This window comes from Artemia franciscana, chromosome 8, assembly GCF_032884065.1.
Source record: "Artemia franciscana chromosome 8, ASM3288406v1, whole genome shotgun sequence".
Taxonomy (NCBI): Eukaryota; Metazoa; Arthropoda; class Branchiopoda; order Anostraca; family Artemiidae; genus Artemia; species Artemia franciscana.
In genome coordinates, this window is record NC_088870.1 from 40,164,848 (window position 1) to 40,182,871 (window position 18,024).

Genomic DNA, 18,024 nt, shown 5'->3' on the forward strand with positions numbered 1-18,024 from the left:
TAAAACGAACAGAAATTATTACGTATATGGAGGGGTTCCCTCCTCCTCAACACCTCGCTTTTTACTTTAAAAAGGCGTTTTATTGTTCTAATTCAGCAACCCTTTTGCTTCAGGAGCCGTTATTAGAGATTTGGGATAAAATTCAAACTTTAGCAGAAAAAGCGAGGTATTGAAGAGGTGGTGCCCCTTTCATATACGTAATATTTTCTGTTCGTTTTAAGTTTTACTTTGCTACTTACTTTTAGTTGAAAAACTTATTTTTTACATTTAATTCTTGACCATTTTTTAAAATTACCAAGAAATCTGGCCCCACCTCCACAGATATATAATCTCTCCATGGAACTATTCTCTAGACAGTTAAACCCCAGTGAAAATTTAGCCCGGACAGTTAACTTAACAGCTCCACGCGTGAAACTGAGATGGAAAAGAGAAAGCAAGACATGCACAAAATTCTTGCAAATTCTCCCAGTGCATAATTTTCCCTGATAAGTTCATCCCCCCTGGAAACGTCCTCGCTATTGACAATTTCCCCGTGGAAAACCCTATAAGAACATTCCCCCCCCCATGCTGCCAAATTAACCTCAGCACTCTATGAACCTTCATAACAACAAGACATTTCTATTAAAAAAGTTGCAATAGCAGTACTGGCAATACATATATGTCATATTCATTGTTATATTCAGAAAAATTATAAGTGGACAAAATATAGATTAGAACTGTTTGCCAATGCTGCTATTGCAACTTTTGTAATAAATGGGTTCTGTTGTCATGTAGGTTCATAGAGTGCTGAGGTTTATTTTTAAAATGTAGGAAGTAATAGGTCAAAACCTTGTAGGACTAAACTATTGATTTATAAGATTTAATCTGATAAAAACGGTTTTCAGTTCTTATCTATATTTTGTCCACTCTTAATTTTTCTGAATATAACAATGAGTATTGCCAATACTGCTATTGCAACTTTTTAATAGACGGGTCTTGTTGTTATGAAGGTTCATAGAGTGCTGAGGTTTATTTTTAAAATGTAGGAAGTAATAGGTCAAAACCTTGCAGGGTCAAACTATTGATTTATAAGATTTAATCTGATAATAAGAATTTTCAGTTCTAATCTGTATTTTGTCCACTCTTAATTTTTCTGAATATAACAATGAACATGACATATATGTATTGCCAGTACTGCTATTGCAACTTTTTTAATAGAAATGTCTTGTTGTTATGAAGGTTCATAGAGTGCTGAGGTTAATTTTTAAGATGTAGGAAGTAATAGGTCAAAACTTTGTAGGGTAAAACTATTGATTTATAAGATTTAATCAGATAATAAGGGTTTTTAGTTCTAATCTATATTTTGTCCACTCTTAATTTTTCTGAATATAACAATGAACATGACATATATGTATTGCCAATACTGCTATTTCAACTTTTTCAATAGCCGGGTCTTGTTGTTATGAAGGTTCATAGATTGCTGAGGTTTATTTTTAAAATGTAGGAAGTAATAGATCGAAACCTTGTAGTGTCAAACTATTGATTTATAAGATTTAATCTGATAATAAGGGTTTTCAGCTCTAATCTATATTTTGTCCACTCATAATTTTCTGAATATAACAATAAACATGACATATATGTATTGCCAATACTGCTATTTCAACTTTTTCAATAGCCGGGTCTTGTTGTTATGAAGGTTCATAGATTGCTGAGGTTTATTTTTAAAATGTAGGAAGTAATAGATCGAAACCTTGTAGTGTCAAACTATTGATTTATAAGATTTAATTTGATAATAAGGGTTTTCAGTTCTAATCTATATTTTGTCCACTCATAATTTTTCCGAATATAACAATGAACATGACATATGTATTGCCAATACTGCTACTGCAACTTTTGTAATAGACGGGTCTTGTTGTCATAAAGGTTCATAGAGTGCAAAGGTTTATTTTTAAGATATAGGAAGTAATAGATCGAAACCTTGTAGGCTCAAAACCTTGATGTTTGTAGGCTCAAAACCTTGATTTATAAGATTTAATCTAAAAATGAGTGTTTTCGGTTCTAATCTACATTTTGTCCGCTCATAATTTTTCTAAATAAAATAATGAACATGATGCATACGTGTTGCCGATGCTGCTATTGCAACTTTTGTAATAGACGGGTCATATTGTAACATAGGTTCATAGGATGCTGAGGTTTATTTTTAAAATGTAGGAAGTAATAGGTTGAGATCTTATTGGGTCTAAACCTTGATTTATAAGATTTAATCTGATAATGAGGCTTTTCAGTTTTAATCTATATTTGTCCACTCATATTTTTTCTAAATATAACAATGAACATAATGTATACGTATTGCCGATACGTATTGCTGTTGTAGTGACTTTTATACAAGATTTGTTCTTCTTTCATGTGGACCTATAGAGAGCTGAGAGTTAAATCTTGGGAGTGATAGGTCAAAACCTAGCACAGCTTGATTTACAAATTTTGAACGGTTTCATCAGGCAGTTGAGTGGAAGTTCTGGGTTGAATATAAAGATGCTGCAAGTTTTTTGTCTGACTAGCAAGATTTTTCTAGGGTAAAAGGAGTCGGGGTTGTTTTTATTTTTCTTCTTCTTTGTGAAGCTTGGACATATAGTTGTAAGAATAGCTTTCAAAAATAATTTTTGAAAGTTTTGTACAATAGGTACAATAGGGCAACACTTTTTTACTACGCGCTTAACATAATATATTTGGTACGCTGTATAGCTAGCAAAAAGATTGTGGGCAAGGGGCTTAAACAAAGACAAAAATATAATGTATACTCTATTTTGAGGACCGGAAAAAATATTTTGCATCCTACCCTCAAACACAAAATTGAAAGTTCCCTTGCTCCTCCAAAAAACAACTTTACATGGAAATTCCTACTCTATTCCCCAGCGGTGAGACAAAACAGGCTAAGTAATAGACTAAAAGTACCCCCTCGTCCATTTAATATTATTCCAATTGCTGTTTTCTATTACTCTCCAAATAAAAACATCGATTCAAAACATAAGTTCTTCCAGCAATTGCAGACAAGTGCTGGTTTGGTTATTTTTAAGTATCCCAATGCTGGCCTTTTTTTTAGTTGGCGATGCCAACGAGCATAACATGGATTCTATTTGCTCCTCACTTAAAGTAAAGCAAATTGTTAAAATACCAACGACTCGGGAAAATACCTCTCTTGACATTGTTTTAACTAATATGTATTATTTTTAAAGCCCTCCCTCAGCTTTGCCCCCTTTGTGTGGGAGTTGTCATCTCTCGATTCTTTCATCCCCCGCTTCATATTTTAAACATTCTTTCTCAGTAACTTATGGCACTTACCACCCTCTTCAAAATTCTGGTCTCCATTCTTTTGGCATGTGGCTGAATGCAGAAGATTGGTCTGATATTTATAATTTAAAAAAAAAACTTGAGGAAAAAATTGCTACCTTCCACAGAAAGCTAAATGATAAATATCAATTTTTTCCCCAAAAAAAGATTTGAAAGGTGCTCTAGTGATAAACCTATTTTTAACCAAACTATAAAAACACTAATTAGAACCAAATAGGAGCTTTTTAGAAATGGTAAACCAGATGAAGCCAATAAACTAAGAAAATTAATTGATAGAGAAATTCGTAAATTGGCTCGGTCGTACTGCAAAAATAAGGTCGGAGAATTGTTCACTAATTATCCAGAATTTGGTATTCCGTGTTGAAAAAGCTACGTGGCAGGAGGCTTGAGCATCTCAGTAGTTTCTTAGCTTACCTTCAGTCTAACTAGCTCAGCTTACCTTCAGTTTCACCCGAGTCCTGTGATATTACTGTCAATAATCTAAATAAATTCCACGCTTTCCATTGTTCTGAGCCTTCCAGCATTGTCTGACCACTTAACAACAGGAGCCTTTCCCTCTTCTTTCCCCTCTTTTTCCACGTCTGAGATGCGAAGTAGAATTGGAAAACTAAGAAAAACAAGTGTTTGTCCTTTCGACTTCCCGTTCTCTCTTATTAGTGACTTCAGCGACTTCCTTCCGAAACCCTTGTCTGTCCTGTTTAACGAGATTACCAAGTTTGGATGGATTCCATCAACTTGGAAACAGTGTTTCATAACCTTTTTGAAAAAGAAAACTGAAAGCCTAGTTTTGAAGACATTCACCCTATTGCTCTTACTCCTATTTTCTCCAAAACTTACGAAGGATTCCTAGCAGATTGGCTAAAAAAAAAAAAATCCTACTGACTGGAGGCAATTCGGGAACCTAAAATCCACTTCTACTCCTTACTACCTTGTGGCTCTCATCGACTACATCGAGAAAATCCTCGAAAAGCCAAATTCCCGGATAAATTTCATTTCCATTGATCTTCAGAAAGCATTTGATCTTGTTAACCACACTATTTTAGTTCAAAGAATCAATCTTAAACAATAGCTCTCTTCGTTAGCCAAATTCTGTTTTTAATGCAAGTTATCTGAATTCCTGTTAGCCTTCAATGAACTAAACTTTTTAGTAAGGTAGCTTCCTCGCACAGGAACCGTTTCAATCAATCCTTTCCCCCCAAACCAAATAGCTTATTACTACAAGTTGCGTTAAGTCTTACACATTTTCTACGAGTTTTGTATTTTGAGTCGATAGCATTCTCGCAAAGACACTACCTGAAACATTGACTCTCCCCACAGCGGAATCCTCTCCCTACAAGTTAAACTTGATTCTTGTTGACTTTAGATCCTTTTAGCAATTCACCTATTACTGCAAGTTACCTTAATTCTTGCAGGCTTTCTATGAGCTTGACTTTTTGATCCGGTAGCATCCTTGCAAAGACTCTTCCTCGAACTAGTATTTTTCGAAGTAGCTGAACGTTCTGCTGATACAACAGTTCGAATGATGGACCTTCAATGCAAAAAACGTAATTTGAGCCATGTACAGGTTTAAAGGACAAGGGGTCCCGCTGGAAAGCAAAATAAACTAGTTAGGGCTCATTAAGGGAATTGTAAAGACGCTAAACATGTATTTTTTTAAATTTTATTTGTTTGAATGAACATTAAACAATTACGATTTCATTGATTAATCTCTATATTCAAAGTCCATGCGATTGATATCCAAAAATGCGAATTTAAAACCCGAATTCACATTTAGAATAAGTCGCATTTAGCATGATATCGCAATTATTACAACGTTGTTTCGTTTTATGCAGCAGCGTTTCTGGCCCGTGACGCAGAGGTTACCAATGATGGTTCCGTAGGATTTATTTCATGTGTGATCATTGCACAATGATCAGTTCCGTCACTATATCTAGAACAGCGAGAATATAATATTCTCTGATTGGAAAAACAAGCTCCTGGAGAGCTGGATCTCCCAAAACAACCCGAAATCACTATAGATAAATGCAGAAAACCCCAAAAATCAGAAATACAATGAACAATTAAGTCCAACTTAAAACAAACAGAAATTACCATAGACGGAAGTAAGCCTAACACCCTTTAAAGACCAGAAAGTCATTTGTGATTTGCTACAAACAAACTCTTTCGAGCTGGTTGCCCTTATAATCTAAACAAAAAAGAAAGATAATTAAATAGTAACTAAGATTATGGAAAAGCACTGATGAATATAGACTGATAATTCTGAAATGGGCTAATGCCTGCTTTGCCTCTTAAGACTATCGGTCCTGGCTTTTTCTCCAATTAGCCATGCCTTGATGACAAGTGGATTTTGATTCAAATGTATTGATTTTTTTATATTAATGTGTAGTTATTCATTTTTGAAAGTGTCGATAATTTTTAATTTATTAGCGTTATAAATGAAAAAAATGTTTAAAATTTATTTTGTTTTCAATAAAATATAGATGACATTCTGGTCTTTAGAAGACTCAGGGGGTGTCATCTTCCGCCTGTCTGTGGAAATTTTTGTGTGTTTTAAGCTTGACTTGATTATTTATTTTAATTTCTGTTCTTTTCGGGTTCTTGACAATAGAAATATGTTGATCGGCTATTTTGTTATAACAATCTTGTTGTGTTATATCTCGTTTTAGCTAGTTTTTTTTTATTAAGTACGTTTTGAGCCCAACTTTTAAAAAAGAGTTCTGATTTATAGTAAACAAAAGTAAAAAATAAAAGGACGTCAAGAATCAATACAACCATATTTGCTTCCTGTTGAGGTTCTCTTAGTTCAAAACCCATAATTAAGGTGTTTTCATAACATGACTTTGTAATCTGATAAACAATAAAACATATTTGTCACATTTAGAATCAATACAACTACACTTTTTGCCAAAATTTTTGTTCTTCATAACCTCTCCTTGGTCCAACCTTAAAGCCACAATTCAAAATTTTACCTGATCTTCCCTTGAAACATTCCCTCAAACTTTCATTTGGTTTCACTTTGCTGCTAAGTTATAGCAGCAATTTATAACTTGGGATATTGCAGATACGCCCTTTTGACAACCTTGATCCACCATGTGGTTTCTGAATTGTTTCAACATTTCCTGGAAGTTCCAGCTTAAAATCTTAGCTTTACCTGTGATATCGCAGATACGCTGTGACTTCGCGGATACACACAGTTATTTTGGATTTATCCCCCGAACGTTCCCTGATAGTTTAAACTTAATGGACTTCGTTTTTCTTACGTTATAGCAGATACTTCCTTTTGACAACCCAGATGCACAGATAATATTTTGATATAGTTCAACACCCCCTATACTCTCCCAAAAGTTTCAACCCGATAGTCATAGCTGATCCCGCGTGACAACCCTAATACCCATAGCGTGTTTTAGTTTAGTTCAATATCCTACTTGAAATTCTAGATCTTGATCTTACTACAGGACTGAACGTTATATCTCAACAACCTGACATCTAAAACTCAGGTATTACATCGGAATTCGTTTAATGGTGAACTCTAAAGGCTCAGGTAGTCTCTCCAGATTCCTTCTCAATATTTCCTGAAAGTTTCAACTTAGTACCCCTAACAACTCCTGGGATATTGCAGACACGCTGTTTGGACAACTTGGATGCACAGTATTCTTTGATTTAGCTTAACCCTCCCACCTCAACTTTCCCTAAGAGTTTTAATTTAATACCTCTCCTCAACACCTCTCGTCAATACCTCTTGAGGTGTTGCCTATATGCGATTTTAGTAGCCATAGTGTACTTAGAGTCATCTTATTTAATTCAATATCTGCATGCACTTTTCTTGAAATTTTCAATTGAATATCATTAGATACCCGTTACACAATACTTGCTGAGATATTCAAATCTACCGTTTTAAGCGCCTTGGTGCATATAGTTTCCTTTAACTGTGTTTAAGACTTGAAAGTTTCAAATTAATAGCCTTATAAGTTAGAGATATGGAAGATATGGTCTTTTAACAGCCTTGATGGATATACTGTCCTTTTCTTTGGTTTAGTCCCAACTTGATATTTTCAGTAACTTTTGCGATGTAACAGATACGGCTTTTTGAAAACCAGGAAACACATTTTGTTCTTTGATTTATCTCAATTGGCTCTGAAAATTTCACCTTAATACCATTAGTCGTTCCTAGAATACTGCTGATGCGCAGTTTTTACAGTATGGATACCCATAGAAACGTTTAATTTGGCTCAAAATCCTTTTCAGCATTCCTTGAAAGTTTCAACTTAATGACCTTAGCTACTAATTAGATATTGAAGATCTGTCCTTTTGACCACACGGACACAAAAAGAGTCTTTTATTCAGCTCTTTTTATTATCAGCATTTCTAAGAAACTGACATTAGTATCTTTGGTCACTCCTTATCTATTGCCGATATAACCTTTTTCCAATCTGGATGGACACACTGTCTTTCGATTCAGTTTAACATACCCCAAAATCGACCTTTAAAGCTCAAAGTAATGCCCTTAGCTCTTCCCTAGATATTGCACATACGCCTTTTTGACAATATGAATACACATAATGTCTTTTGATTTAGTTCAAAGTCCTCCTTAATTCCAATCAAAAGTTCTGCTTAAATGCCGTTCCTGGGATATTGCTTACATGCAATTTTGGATGCACTTATCTGGGTCAGTATCCCCCTAAAAACTCCCTGCAAATTTCAACTCAATACCTTTAGGCGTATATTATAGATACGCCCTTCGGACAACCTACATATCTGCAGTGTCATTTACGTACTACAGGATTTGATAAGTTTTAAACTAAAGAGATAGTTTGTTATTGCCACCACACTGAAAAGTCCATCTTTTTAAAGTAAAACTCGGCTAAAGCCCAAAAACCTTAGCAAAAGCAGCACTCAAGCACTCATCTCCAAACGGTGATACTTTCGAAAACGGTGATACTTTCGTAAATAATCTGGAAAAATTGTTGAAGTTTTCTACCCAAAGTCTTCATCGAACCGAGTTGCAGAAAATAAGTGGATTGTTAAATAAAAATAATTTGTGCTCTCAGTCTACGAAGAAAAGGTTTTTGAAGGTCAAAAACTGACAGAATTGTTTTTGGGGTATTTAGTTTGTAACCTATTGATATGCATTGTGCTATCCAGAAGCTGAAGAAAAAAAAAAGAAAAAATCAAAACCTGGGGATTTTGTCTCCACAAATCATACCAGTTGGCCTGTTTTAGAGCTGCTTAACATCTAACTCTGGTAAAAAAGAATTTTCATTCACGATCATCATAACGCCCTATTATAGTTTCGTGTACTTATTTTAAGTTGTTTGAATTATTTTGAAGAAAAAAGAAGTACGTGTTTGATTCTGGCTACTCAGTTTGGGTACCGAAACTTTTAAAATAAAGAGCATACACTTTCTGACTTTCGAATGCCCTATCAGATGTTAAAACACATGGTAGTATTCTAATACTGTGCGCTTTCAGATATAGATCATGCTAAACTGAAAGACAATATATTAACCCAGGTTACCACATGTCTTTAATATCTAGGGAAAGGCCTGGGGATGGATTTGGAAATTTCAAGCACTTTTGAGTTAGGAATGGGGAGTCGGGCAAAGGAGATTAAAATTTAACGTTCGAGGAGGAGAAAGAGATTAAATAATTTTTGCGTCAACTTTATACAAAAATAATTTATTTGAAATAAACTTTTTAAAGCTGCTATAGGACTTGTAATCCATGAATAGTAAATCAGCGAGAAAAATCTTAAGATACTATGTGCTCTCAGGCTGTTAAAATGACACATCTGCAATTTCTAATGAACGGCTCAGAGCATTAACCTTTCAGGGAATGTTAGTTTAGACAAGTGGACGTGGAATTATGACTTGTGAAAAGGATAGAGCACTATCAAGAGTTTCCAATTGTTTCCAGGCTATCAAAATTCCATATATACATTATCTTAGGAACGGAAATGGGCCACTAAAATAAAAAATCAAAGTTTTTTAGAAGTCATCAGCAACTAGAGGGCAAACCCAGTCTCTCGAATGCCCATTTCTACCTTCTCCCACCCACAACCTCAAAGGTATTTGATAAAAATTTGAAATTGCCTTTTTGTTGAAAACAGTAAAAGGCTCAACAAATACGTGCACCTCCAGAGACAACATGACCTCCAAAACCCCTGGGAAAAGTGAAACAAATTATTTATGGATTGATTTACAATGGAAAGGGAGAGAGATTTATGGTGTCTAAATAGCTCAAAATGTTCGATATATTTTCTGGGCCAAGAAATCATGCATTTTACTAGAAGCAGGGATGCCTTAAGGGGGCAGGAAACAGGATGAAATGCTTTGTTCCTAATGTGTATTTCGGGTTAGCTTCTCCAATTATTTGCTAGCCCAAGATGTCCAGTGTTTCCCAAAAGTGTACACTGGAAACAACACCTGTACCTAAGTAAATGAAAAGGCGTTATGTGCACCAAATTTTTGACATTATTTAAATGTCTTAAGTTTCTATCACGGAATCTATTTGAAACTATGAGGGGGTACTGAAGGTTTTGTGATTCAGATGGACTTATAATTTTGGTTTGTCGCAAAGGAAGGCAAGTTGAAAGACACTAAATGTATTCTGGTCCTCGAATAACTTATCTGCCATATCTTGGGAACCGCTTGGAGATTGGATTGAAAGCACAAATAATATTTTAGTCATTAGAAAACATAGGGGTGTTCTGAACGGCAGTAATGGTTTTAATTTATATTGAATGATAGAACTTTTATGTGAATAAGGATGTTAGAAAGGTTCATGTGTGTAAATATGGTACACAGGGGCTATTTCCATCCAAGGTTTCTTTTTCTTTTTAAATTTTGAGCAGTTGTAAAAGAGTATGCAGGGCCAAGAAAGGTTTTCGTTTTATTAAATACAATGTGAAATAATATCATAAGGAAATAATTGAATTCATAAAAACCAATTTATTATATAATTACCTTCCCAAGTAGCTCAATGTCTTCAAATGGGTCAATGTAAGAAATCCTTAAGTGTCTCGCTGCATTAACTGAAGCAGGGATCTCATAAACAGTCACTTGTATTATCTGTTCGTTTTCATGGACGATGCCTACGTCTTTGGCAACAAAAAGAGCCGTTTGTAGGTTGTCCCCTGGAAATGTATATTAGAAGCTAATATTTAGAAATTTTCATGAAACAAAACTTTAAATTCTATCAGAAAAATAACAAAATTCAAACTTGCAAGTAATAATATGCGTTCCATAAATGCTGACGCGCAATATTAAGATGTTGTCCGCATTTAATCCCGTATTCTGCATGCAAGTTTATCAAGACTGAGACACTTCATAACTTAAAGGGTTGGGTATGCATTTTCAAAACTACTGAATCCAAAAAGTTCATCCACTCAAGCTAGATTAGTGTCTACCTCCAATTTTCTTCCAATTAACGTCTTTGATTTAAAAAATTATTATAAATCTTGATTAGCAATTAGTACTATGTCAACTCATTCCCATTTGTTCTTGTAACTGCAACTCTGTTTTTTCGTTTATCTCTTAATTTTTTTCATGCTCTCATTCTAATTTTTGATTTATTCTGTTGTTTTTTCTCACGCTGCGAAAAGTTTTTTTTTTGGATCCTCCATTAAATTTAGTAAATAAGTCATTAATCATTTCCGTATTATGTATTCGAGCAAATAAATAAATTTAAGTTCTTTTCAAAATCATTTGTGAGATGTTCTTGTTTAAACAGTTCTGGATAACTTTTTGAAACAAAAACATTTCCCGGCTAAACTTCAGCGCCAACAGCACTAGACATTTCCCGAGGTAAATAGTTCTTTTGCAAGAAGATAAAATATTCTTGATTTAACCCCTCTCAGTCTATGCTTCCATCAAAAAAGTTTTACAAAAGACTTACAAAGAGACTAGAGAACAAGACGACTTGAAGAAAGGCTACGCAGCAAGAGTAGAGAATACAGGGATACTGCAAACTGAAATACTGTACGAATTAGACAAAAGTAGACTCACAAAGATTAAAGAAAGACTGCATATATTTTCAACTCTTCCAGAAGTATGATTCCAAAAAACGTAACTTCCTACAAATAAGCTTTGGAAATGAAAGAGTTAAAGGAGTACTACGGAACAAGTCTACAGACCACAAGAAGGGGACAGACTAAATAGCAACAAGAAGGCTATCGGAAAAACAATATCAAGAAGAAAATAGAAAAGTATCTTGAATGATTTGACCCCTCCCTCAAGACGACAAGAATAATAGACAATAAAAAAATACAGAAAATGAAGGCTTATGAGAAGAAGACAGAACAAAAAATAGATTGGCTCGATCTCTTTCATGTCATATTTCTATCAAATATCTCCTGCATGAGAACAACAAAAACCAATTTTTTTGTTTTTCAGCCCCAGTCGGACCATGTTTCCACACCAACACGTTCTACACTCATTGAATACAGTTGATTCTTCAGGGAAGTAAAAATTAAAAGTGAGCGAGTCAAATTTTCCTGCAGCAATAACTAGGTTTTATTACCTCTGCTATGACACTTTACAAGAAAAACTATGATATTAAGTGATAAAGCCATCAATAGTATCGAAAAATATCTTAAACTTGAGCTCCGTCCGTTAGTACTATAAATTATAAACTATTATTACCTGTGACCATTAGACTCCTTATATCTGCTTCGTCCAATTCAGAGATTGCCTCATATGTACTTTCTTTGGTCTGATTCTGCGTAATAACCAATCCATATAATTCAAGGTTAGTCTCAAGGTCTTCCCGTTTTATATTGTGCATTACATCATCAGGTGTAAGGTCTTCTTTGAGGTCACCACCTGCTAAGGCTAAAACTCGGTATCCTTGATTCGTGTAAAATTTTAGTGTGTCATCGAACGACCTCGGAACTAAAAAAAAAAAAAAAAAAAAAAAAAAAAAAAAAAAAAAAAAAAAAAAAAAAAAAAAAAAAAAAAAATCAGACGAAGTCCGAGAAAAATTCTTTTTAGGCCAATCGTTTATTTAATCTCCCAGTCATAAAATTAATAGTGGTGTAAATATACTTTTGCCCTTAAGAATGAATGAAGTCCATAAGAGCCGTTATTGTAGAATATTGATCCAAAAAAAACAAACGGTCCATGACCGTGTTAAAAAATAAGAAAAAGAGTCCATGCTCGGGTAAATAAGCCTTTCTCTATTTTTGAAGGGAACCAAAATAAGAAATGGACAGTTTGGATAAATAAATAAAAAATTATATTTTTTCATAAGTATTATAAAAAACAATAAACCAACAGTATAAATCTTTTAAAGTTTCAAAATACTGATAAAGAACAAAATTTTAAGCTTAAAGTGGTCCTTAGACCGAATTAAAAATTCGCCAAATTAAATGTGACTTATAGACTTTTTTCGGCAAAAAAAAGTATCCAGCCTGGTTACCTGCAATACGAGATAGGAAAGGAAAGAAGAACTTGAAAATGAAACAATAATGATAACTTACTGAACAATGAATCAGAAAGCTCACAAATTTTTTTCGGTGCTTTCTTTACCTGCAATATGAAAGAGGAAAGGGAAAGAAAAATTTAAAAAGGAAACAGTAATAGTAACTTACTGAACAACGAATCACAAAGCTCGTAAATTTTTTCAGGTGCTCCCTTTACCATAACGGATAGATTTTTGGCTCCTTTTCTTTTAAAAACCACAGCTGTTCTTTGAAGGAATGACTCAAAAGGAAACTGCTTCAGAATGGCAATTCTTTCCGTCTCTTCTGACGGAGGTGTGACAATTGTTTGGGGTTTAAACCCAAAAGTTGACTCATCCGAGGATACTGGGGGTAGTAGCTCCTAACAAAGTGAAACAGAAGTTTTGTTAATTGTAAGGCAGATATAATCTAATATAGTTTTATTAGTATAACAGAGTATAATACAGTATAACAGAAGTAATATAATATCTACAGAAGTAGCATGGTAGATTGCAATACAAATGCTGGATGGTTATCCATATTTTTCCCGGAGAACAGGATTTACACAGGGAGGAATAGAGCACATGTATTTAATGTTTTGTTAGTTTCAGGCAGCTTAAAATTATGACAAGTTTAGAACAGTGTCCATAAAACAGACTAAGAGACCTACTTCTATCTGTGCAATGATGCTGCCTTCTATTGCATTACCGACTAGAGTTTATGTGCTGAGTAACTATGCGGATAAGTAGAACAAATTCATGGAACGCGTTGCCCTCAGATGCGATGCAACAACTTGCTATTTAAGGTTTATACGCTGAACAGCTAAGCGATTGAATCAAATACCACGTCAAACACGTTGTCATGTAATTTCTCTTCCCATAACTACAAAACTGTTAAGTCATCTGTGCAATGATGCTGCCATCTATTGCATTACCGACTAGAATTTATGTACTGGGCATCTATGCGGATAAGTAGAGCAAATTCATATAACGCGTTGCCCTCAGATGCGACGCAACAACGTGCCATTTAAGGCTTATGCGCTGAACAGTTAAACGATTAAATCAAATACCACGTCAAACACGTTGTCATGTTATTTCTATTCCCAAAACAACAAAACTGTTAAGTCATATGATACGTAAAAAGTGTTTCCGTCAGTCAAACTTGTCGCCATCTATCGTTTTCGCTCTTAAATGACTGAACGATTACATTGAATAGCCTTGGAATCTGTTGTATTGTGCTTAATACTCTATGCAACAGTAGGGATCAAAACCCTATACCCTCATAAGGCCGGAACATAATTTGCACTTTATAAAAAAAAATACAAATGAATGTGTATTGTCAGTTTAATATGAATATTCTGATATTTATTCCTGAAATCAAATTCAGTCCCATATATTACGTACTATGACTATTTACCTTAGTTCTGCCCTAGGAATGACGCATGGGTGCATTGTAGATAGACTTATCTATCAACAAATGAAATGACATCATTTTTAAAAAGGGCTTATGCCAGATTCGCCTCTCGCTCACTCGGACTATCTGTCTTGGCTTTTCCTACGATTAGTCATGGCTTGATGCCCGCAACTACTTGATTTTAATTCAATATTTAGTTCATGTTGATTTGTTAAAGTTATAATATTGAAAACATTAAAACAATTTTCAGTAAAATGCAAATTGTGTTCTGGCTTTAGAAAGGTATAGGGGGTTTTTAGCCCTACCTATGTTGATTTCTGTTCGTTTTGAGTGTGACTCGGTTATTTATTGTAATTTCTGTTTGTTTTGAGCTTCATTTATTTATCGAAGCTGATTTGTGGAAGTTTTACGCTTGGTAGATTATTTAATTTTATTTTTGCTCATTTAGGGTTTAAATGAGTTCTTTTACTTTTCTTTAAAAAAGTTATTTTGTGGAAAAGTTCTTTTGATTTGTGGCTGTAAATTGACATCGCTTTAAATTGACATTGTCTTTTCAGGAAAAAAGAAAATAATAATCTTTCGACAATTTTTAACAAAATACACCCTTTTAAAAATCAGGACACGCATAACAGTGTTTCATTTAGTTTTATACCCCCCTCTAGTTGACCTGAAAAATAAAACTTGATACCATTCACCCAAAAATTTATCTGTTCTTTGACAGCTTGGATACTCTTACACTCTTTTGATTTGGTTAAATTTCAAGAGCAGAGGTAGCAATAGAAGTAGCCTTGAAAGTTTGGATATAACACCCTCAGTCGTTCTTGGGATACAGCTGAGATGCCTTATTGGCAATCAGCATGCATACAGTGCTTTTTTATTTAATCTTAAGGCAGTATAGAGTTTTTAAACATAATGGTAAATTCCATAACTGTAAGGGGTTGACCTACGCAATAGCCCTAGAGATGCAGTTACAAGACCATTCAGCTATGCTGAATAAAATACCTAGCTTAAATTTTAATTGGGAGTGTTTGGAAAATTATGAGCTGAAGAGGAGGGCTGATTACCCTCCAATCACTTTTAACACTTAAAAAGGTTACTAGAACTTTTAATTTTCAATCAAATTAGCTCCTTCAACATATGAATGATATTACTGTCTATGATATAGCAGTGCTGCCTATGATATTGCTTATGAGCCCTTTTAGTACTTGCATGCGTATGGTTTTTTTTTAGTTGAAACTCCCCCTAAATGTTTCAACTTAATACCTGTAGTTTTATTGGTTACAGTAGCCGAGAAGTAGCATCAAAAGTATGCACAAAGTGTCTTTTGGCTAGTTCAAAATCTGTCACAATTTACCCTGAAAGGTCTAATTTAATAATGTAAGCCTTTATTGTGATATTGCTTTGTCAAACTATTGACAATCTACATAATCAAAGTTCATTTTGATTTAGTTTAACATCCACCTAAATATTCCTTTAAAGCTTCATTTCAATTCCTTATCTTGCGAAGTAGCAGTGGTCATATTATGATACAAGTATTGCCTTTTGGTTAATTCAACAATCCCCACAACAACTGTTGTAAGTTTTAATTTCACACACGAAACTGTTCCTAAGATATTGCTGATATGCCATTTTGACAGCCTGCACATAGATGGCAGGTTGTCATCCGTACAATAGAAATTTTCACAAAAATTGTCTGAAAATTTTACCTTTATGCTATTAGATATAGTTGTAACATTAGTCACAAAACTAGCAAAACTACTAAACCTAATACAATTAGCATTGCTATGATATTGCCAATTTGCTTTTTTGATAACCTGCATATTCGTATACTTCTTTAAATTTTCATCTTAATACCTTACAAGTAGTTGTAATTGGTGCAATAGTGATAGTAGTAAAACAAGTAAATGTTGCAGTAGCAGCAGTATTAGCAGTAGTGTACAAATACGGTCTTTTGGTCAATTGATCATCCCCTTTAAGTGTTCGCTGAGAGTTCCAACTTAATACACAAAGCAATTCTTAAGATGCTCTATTTTGACAATCTAAATGCACATAGTGTCTTTTGTTAGCTCAAAATTGCCATCAATATTCTCTCAGATTTTTACTTCATAGACTTAGCCTTAATAGTAGTATTATTACAGCAGTTTCGCTGGTAGTAAAAGTAGTTGCAGTGTTAGTGTTGTATTAGTAGTAGTAGTGGCAGTAGTAGCAGCAGTATAAATAGCAGTATTAACATGTTCATACTGTCTTTTTGCCAGTTGAACATCACTTTCATGATACCACGAAAGTTTCACCTTGACACGTTAAGCCGTTCCAAAAATATTGTTGATGTGTTCGTTTGATACCCTTCTCACCTTAATGCTCAAAGTCTTACAAGTTGTTGCCATTGAGGTAGCAGATGGAGTAGATTAGTTGCAGTAGTAGCATAAGGAAAAGTAGTAGTGGTATTAGTTTTAGTAAGGACATGCATATATTACCTTTGTCAATTGATCTTCCCCTTTAAGCATTATCCGAAAGTTTCAACTTAACACCCAAATCATTTCTTGAGATACACCCTTTTGACAATATGCATGCAATAGTGTGTTTTGATTTAGTTCGAATCTCCTCTCAATATTCTGTCAAAATATCACCTTCATGCGTATAGCCTTAATTGTATTAAATTTAAAAAAACAAGTTTTTTTTAACGGAAAGTAAGGAGCGGCATTAAAACTTAAAACGAACAGAATTTACTTCGTATATGAAAGGGACTGCTTCCTCATCAACGCCCGCTCTTTACGCTAAAGTTTGACTCTTTCTCTTAACTCTTCTTTTTAGAACAGTAAAAAACTTTAGCGTAAAGAGCGGGGCGTTGATGAGGAAGCAGCCCCTTTCATATACGAAGCAATTTCTGTTCGTTTTAAGTTTTAATGCTGCTCCTTACTTTCCGTTAAAAAAAACTTGTTTTTTTAAATTTATTTCTGAACGTTTTTGAATCAATGCATGTTTTGATTTTGGCTCTCCACAGATGAATAATTAAAACGAAATTTGCATATTTATTTTTTTTTGGCTAAATGGCTTTCTCATAGTTTTGATCGAATGATTTTCAGAAAAAAGGAGCGGGGGAGGAGGCCTAGTTGCCCTCCGATTTTTTGGTTACTTAAAAAGGCAACTAGAACTTTTAATTTTTTACGAATGTTTTTAATAGTAAAAGATATACGTAACTTACAAATTAGCTTACGTAACGAACTTCTGTATTCTCATGTTTTTATTACGTATATGAGGGGATTCACCCTTTCGTCAGTACCGCGCTCTTTACACTAAAGCTTAAATTTTGTCCCAATTTCTTGAGAATGACCCCTGAATCACAAAAGCCGTAGAATAAATAGTTGAAATTACTAAACTACTTTAGCGTAAAGAGCGAGGTATTAGGAGGAGGTAATCCCATCATATGCGTAATAGTTTCTGTTTGTTTTAAGTTTTAATGCTTCTCCTTACTTGCAGTTGAAAAAACTTTTTCATATTTATTTTTTCATAGTTTTTTTTTTAAATAATACTAGAAAATCCTGCGCTCCCTACATGAAAATTTTCTTCCTCCACGACAAATTCCTTCGAGGAAAGTTCCCCCAGCATATCCCCCTCTTCTTAACCCCCCCCCCAACCTAAAAATTCCCCTGAAAACGTCTGTACACTTCCAAATAACCATTACTATATGTAAGCACTGGTCAAAGTTTGTAAATTGTAGCCCCTCCCACGGGGATTGTGGGGGAGTAAGTTGTCCCCAAAGACATAGTTATAAGGTTTTTCGACTACGCTGATTAAAATATCTATCTCAGAATTTTGATCAGTTGACTTTGGGAAAATAATTAGCGTGG

General features: G+C 34.3%; 1 protein-coding gene across 2 annotated transcripts in view; it reads right to left on the reverse strand.

Moving 5' to 3' along the window:
* Positions 1-18,024, reverse strand: part of LOC136030423 (probable cation-transporting ATPase 13A5) — a 168,023-nt gene that overhangs the window by 50,544 nt on the left and 99,455 nt on the right. For both annotated transcript variants that reach the window (XM_065709391.1, XM_065709392.1), the window contains exons 12-15: positions 12,914-13,145; positions 11,967-12,215; positions 10,290-10,459; positions 4,726-4,913 (exon numbers count right to left, since the gene is read on the reverse strand). In XM_065709391.1, coding sequence (XP_065565463.1) covers positions 4,726-4,913; positions 10,290-10,459; positions 11,967-12,215; positions 12,914-13,145 — 839 coding nt within the window. The remainder of the gene's footprint in view (positions 1-4,725; positions 4,914-10,289; positions 10,460-11,966; positions 12,216-12,913; positions 13,146-18,024) is intronic.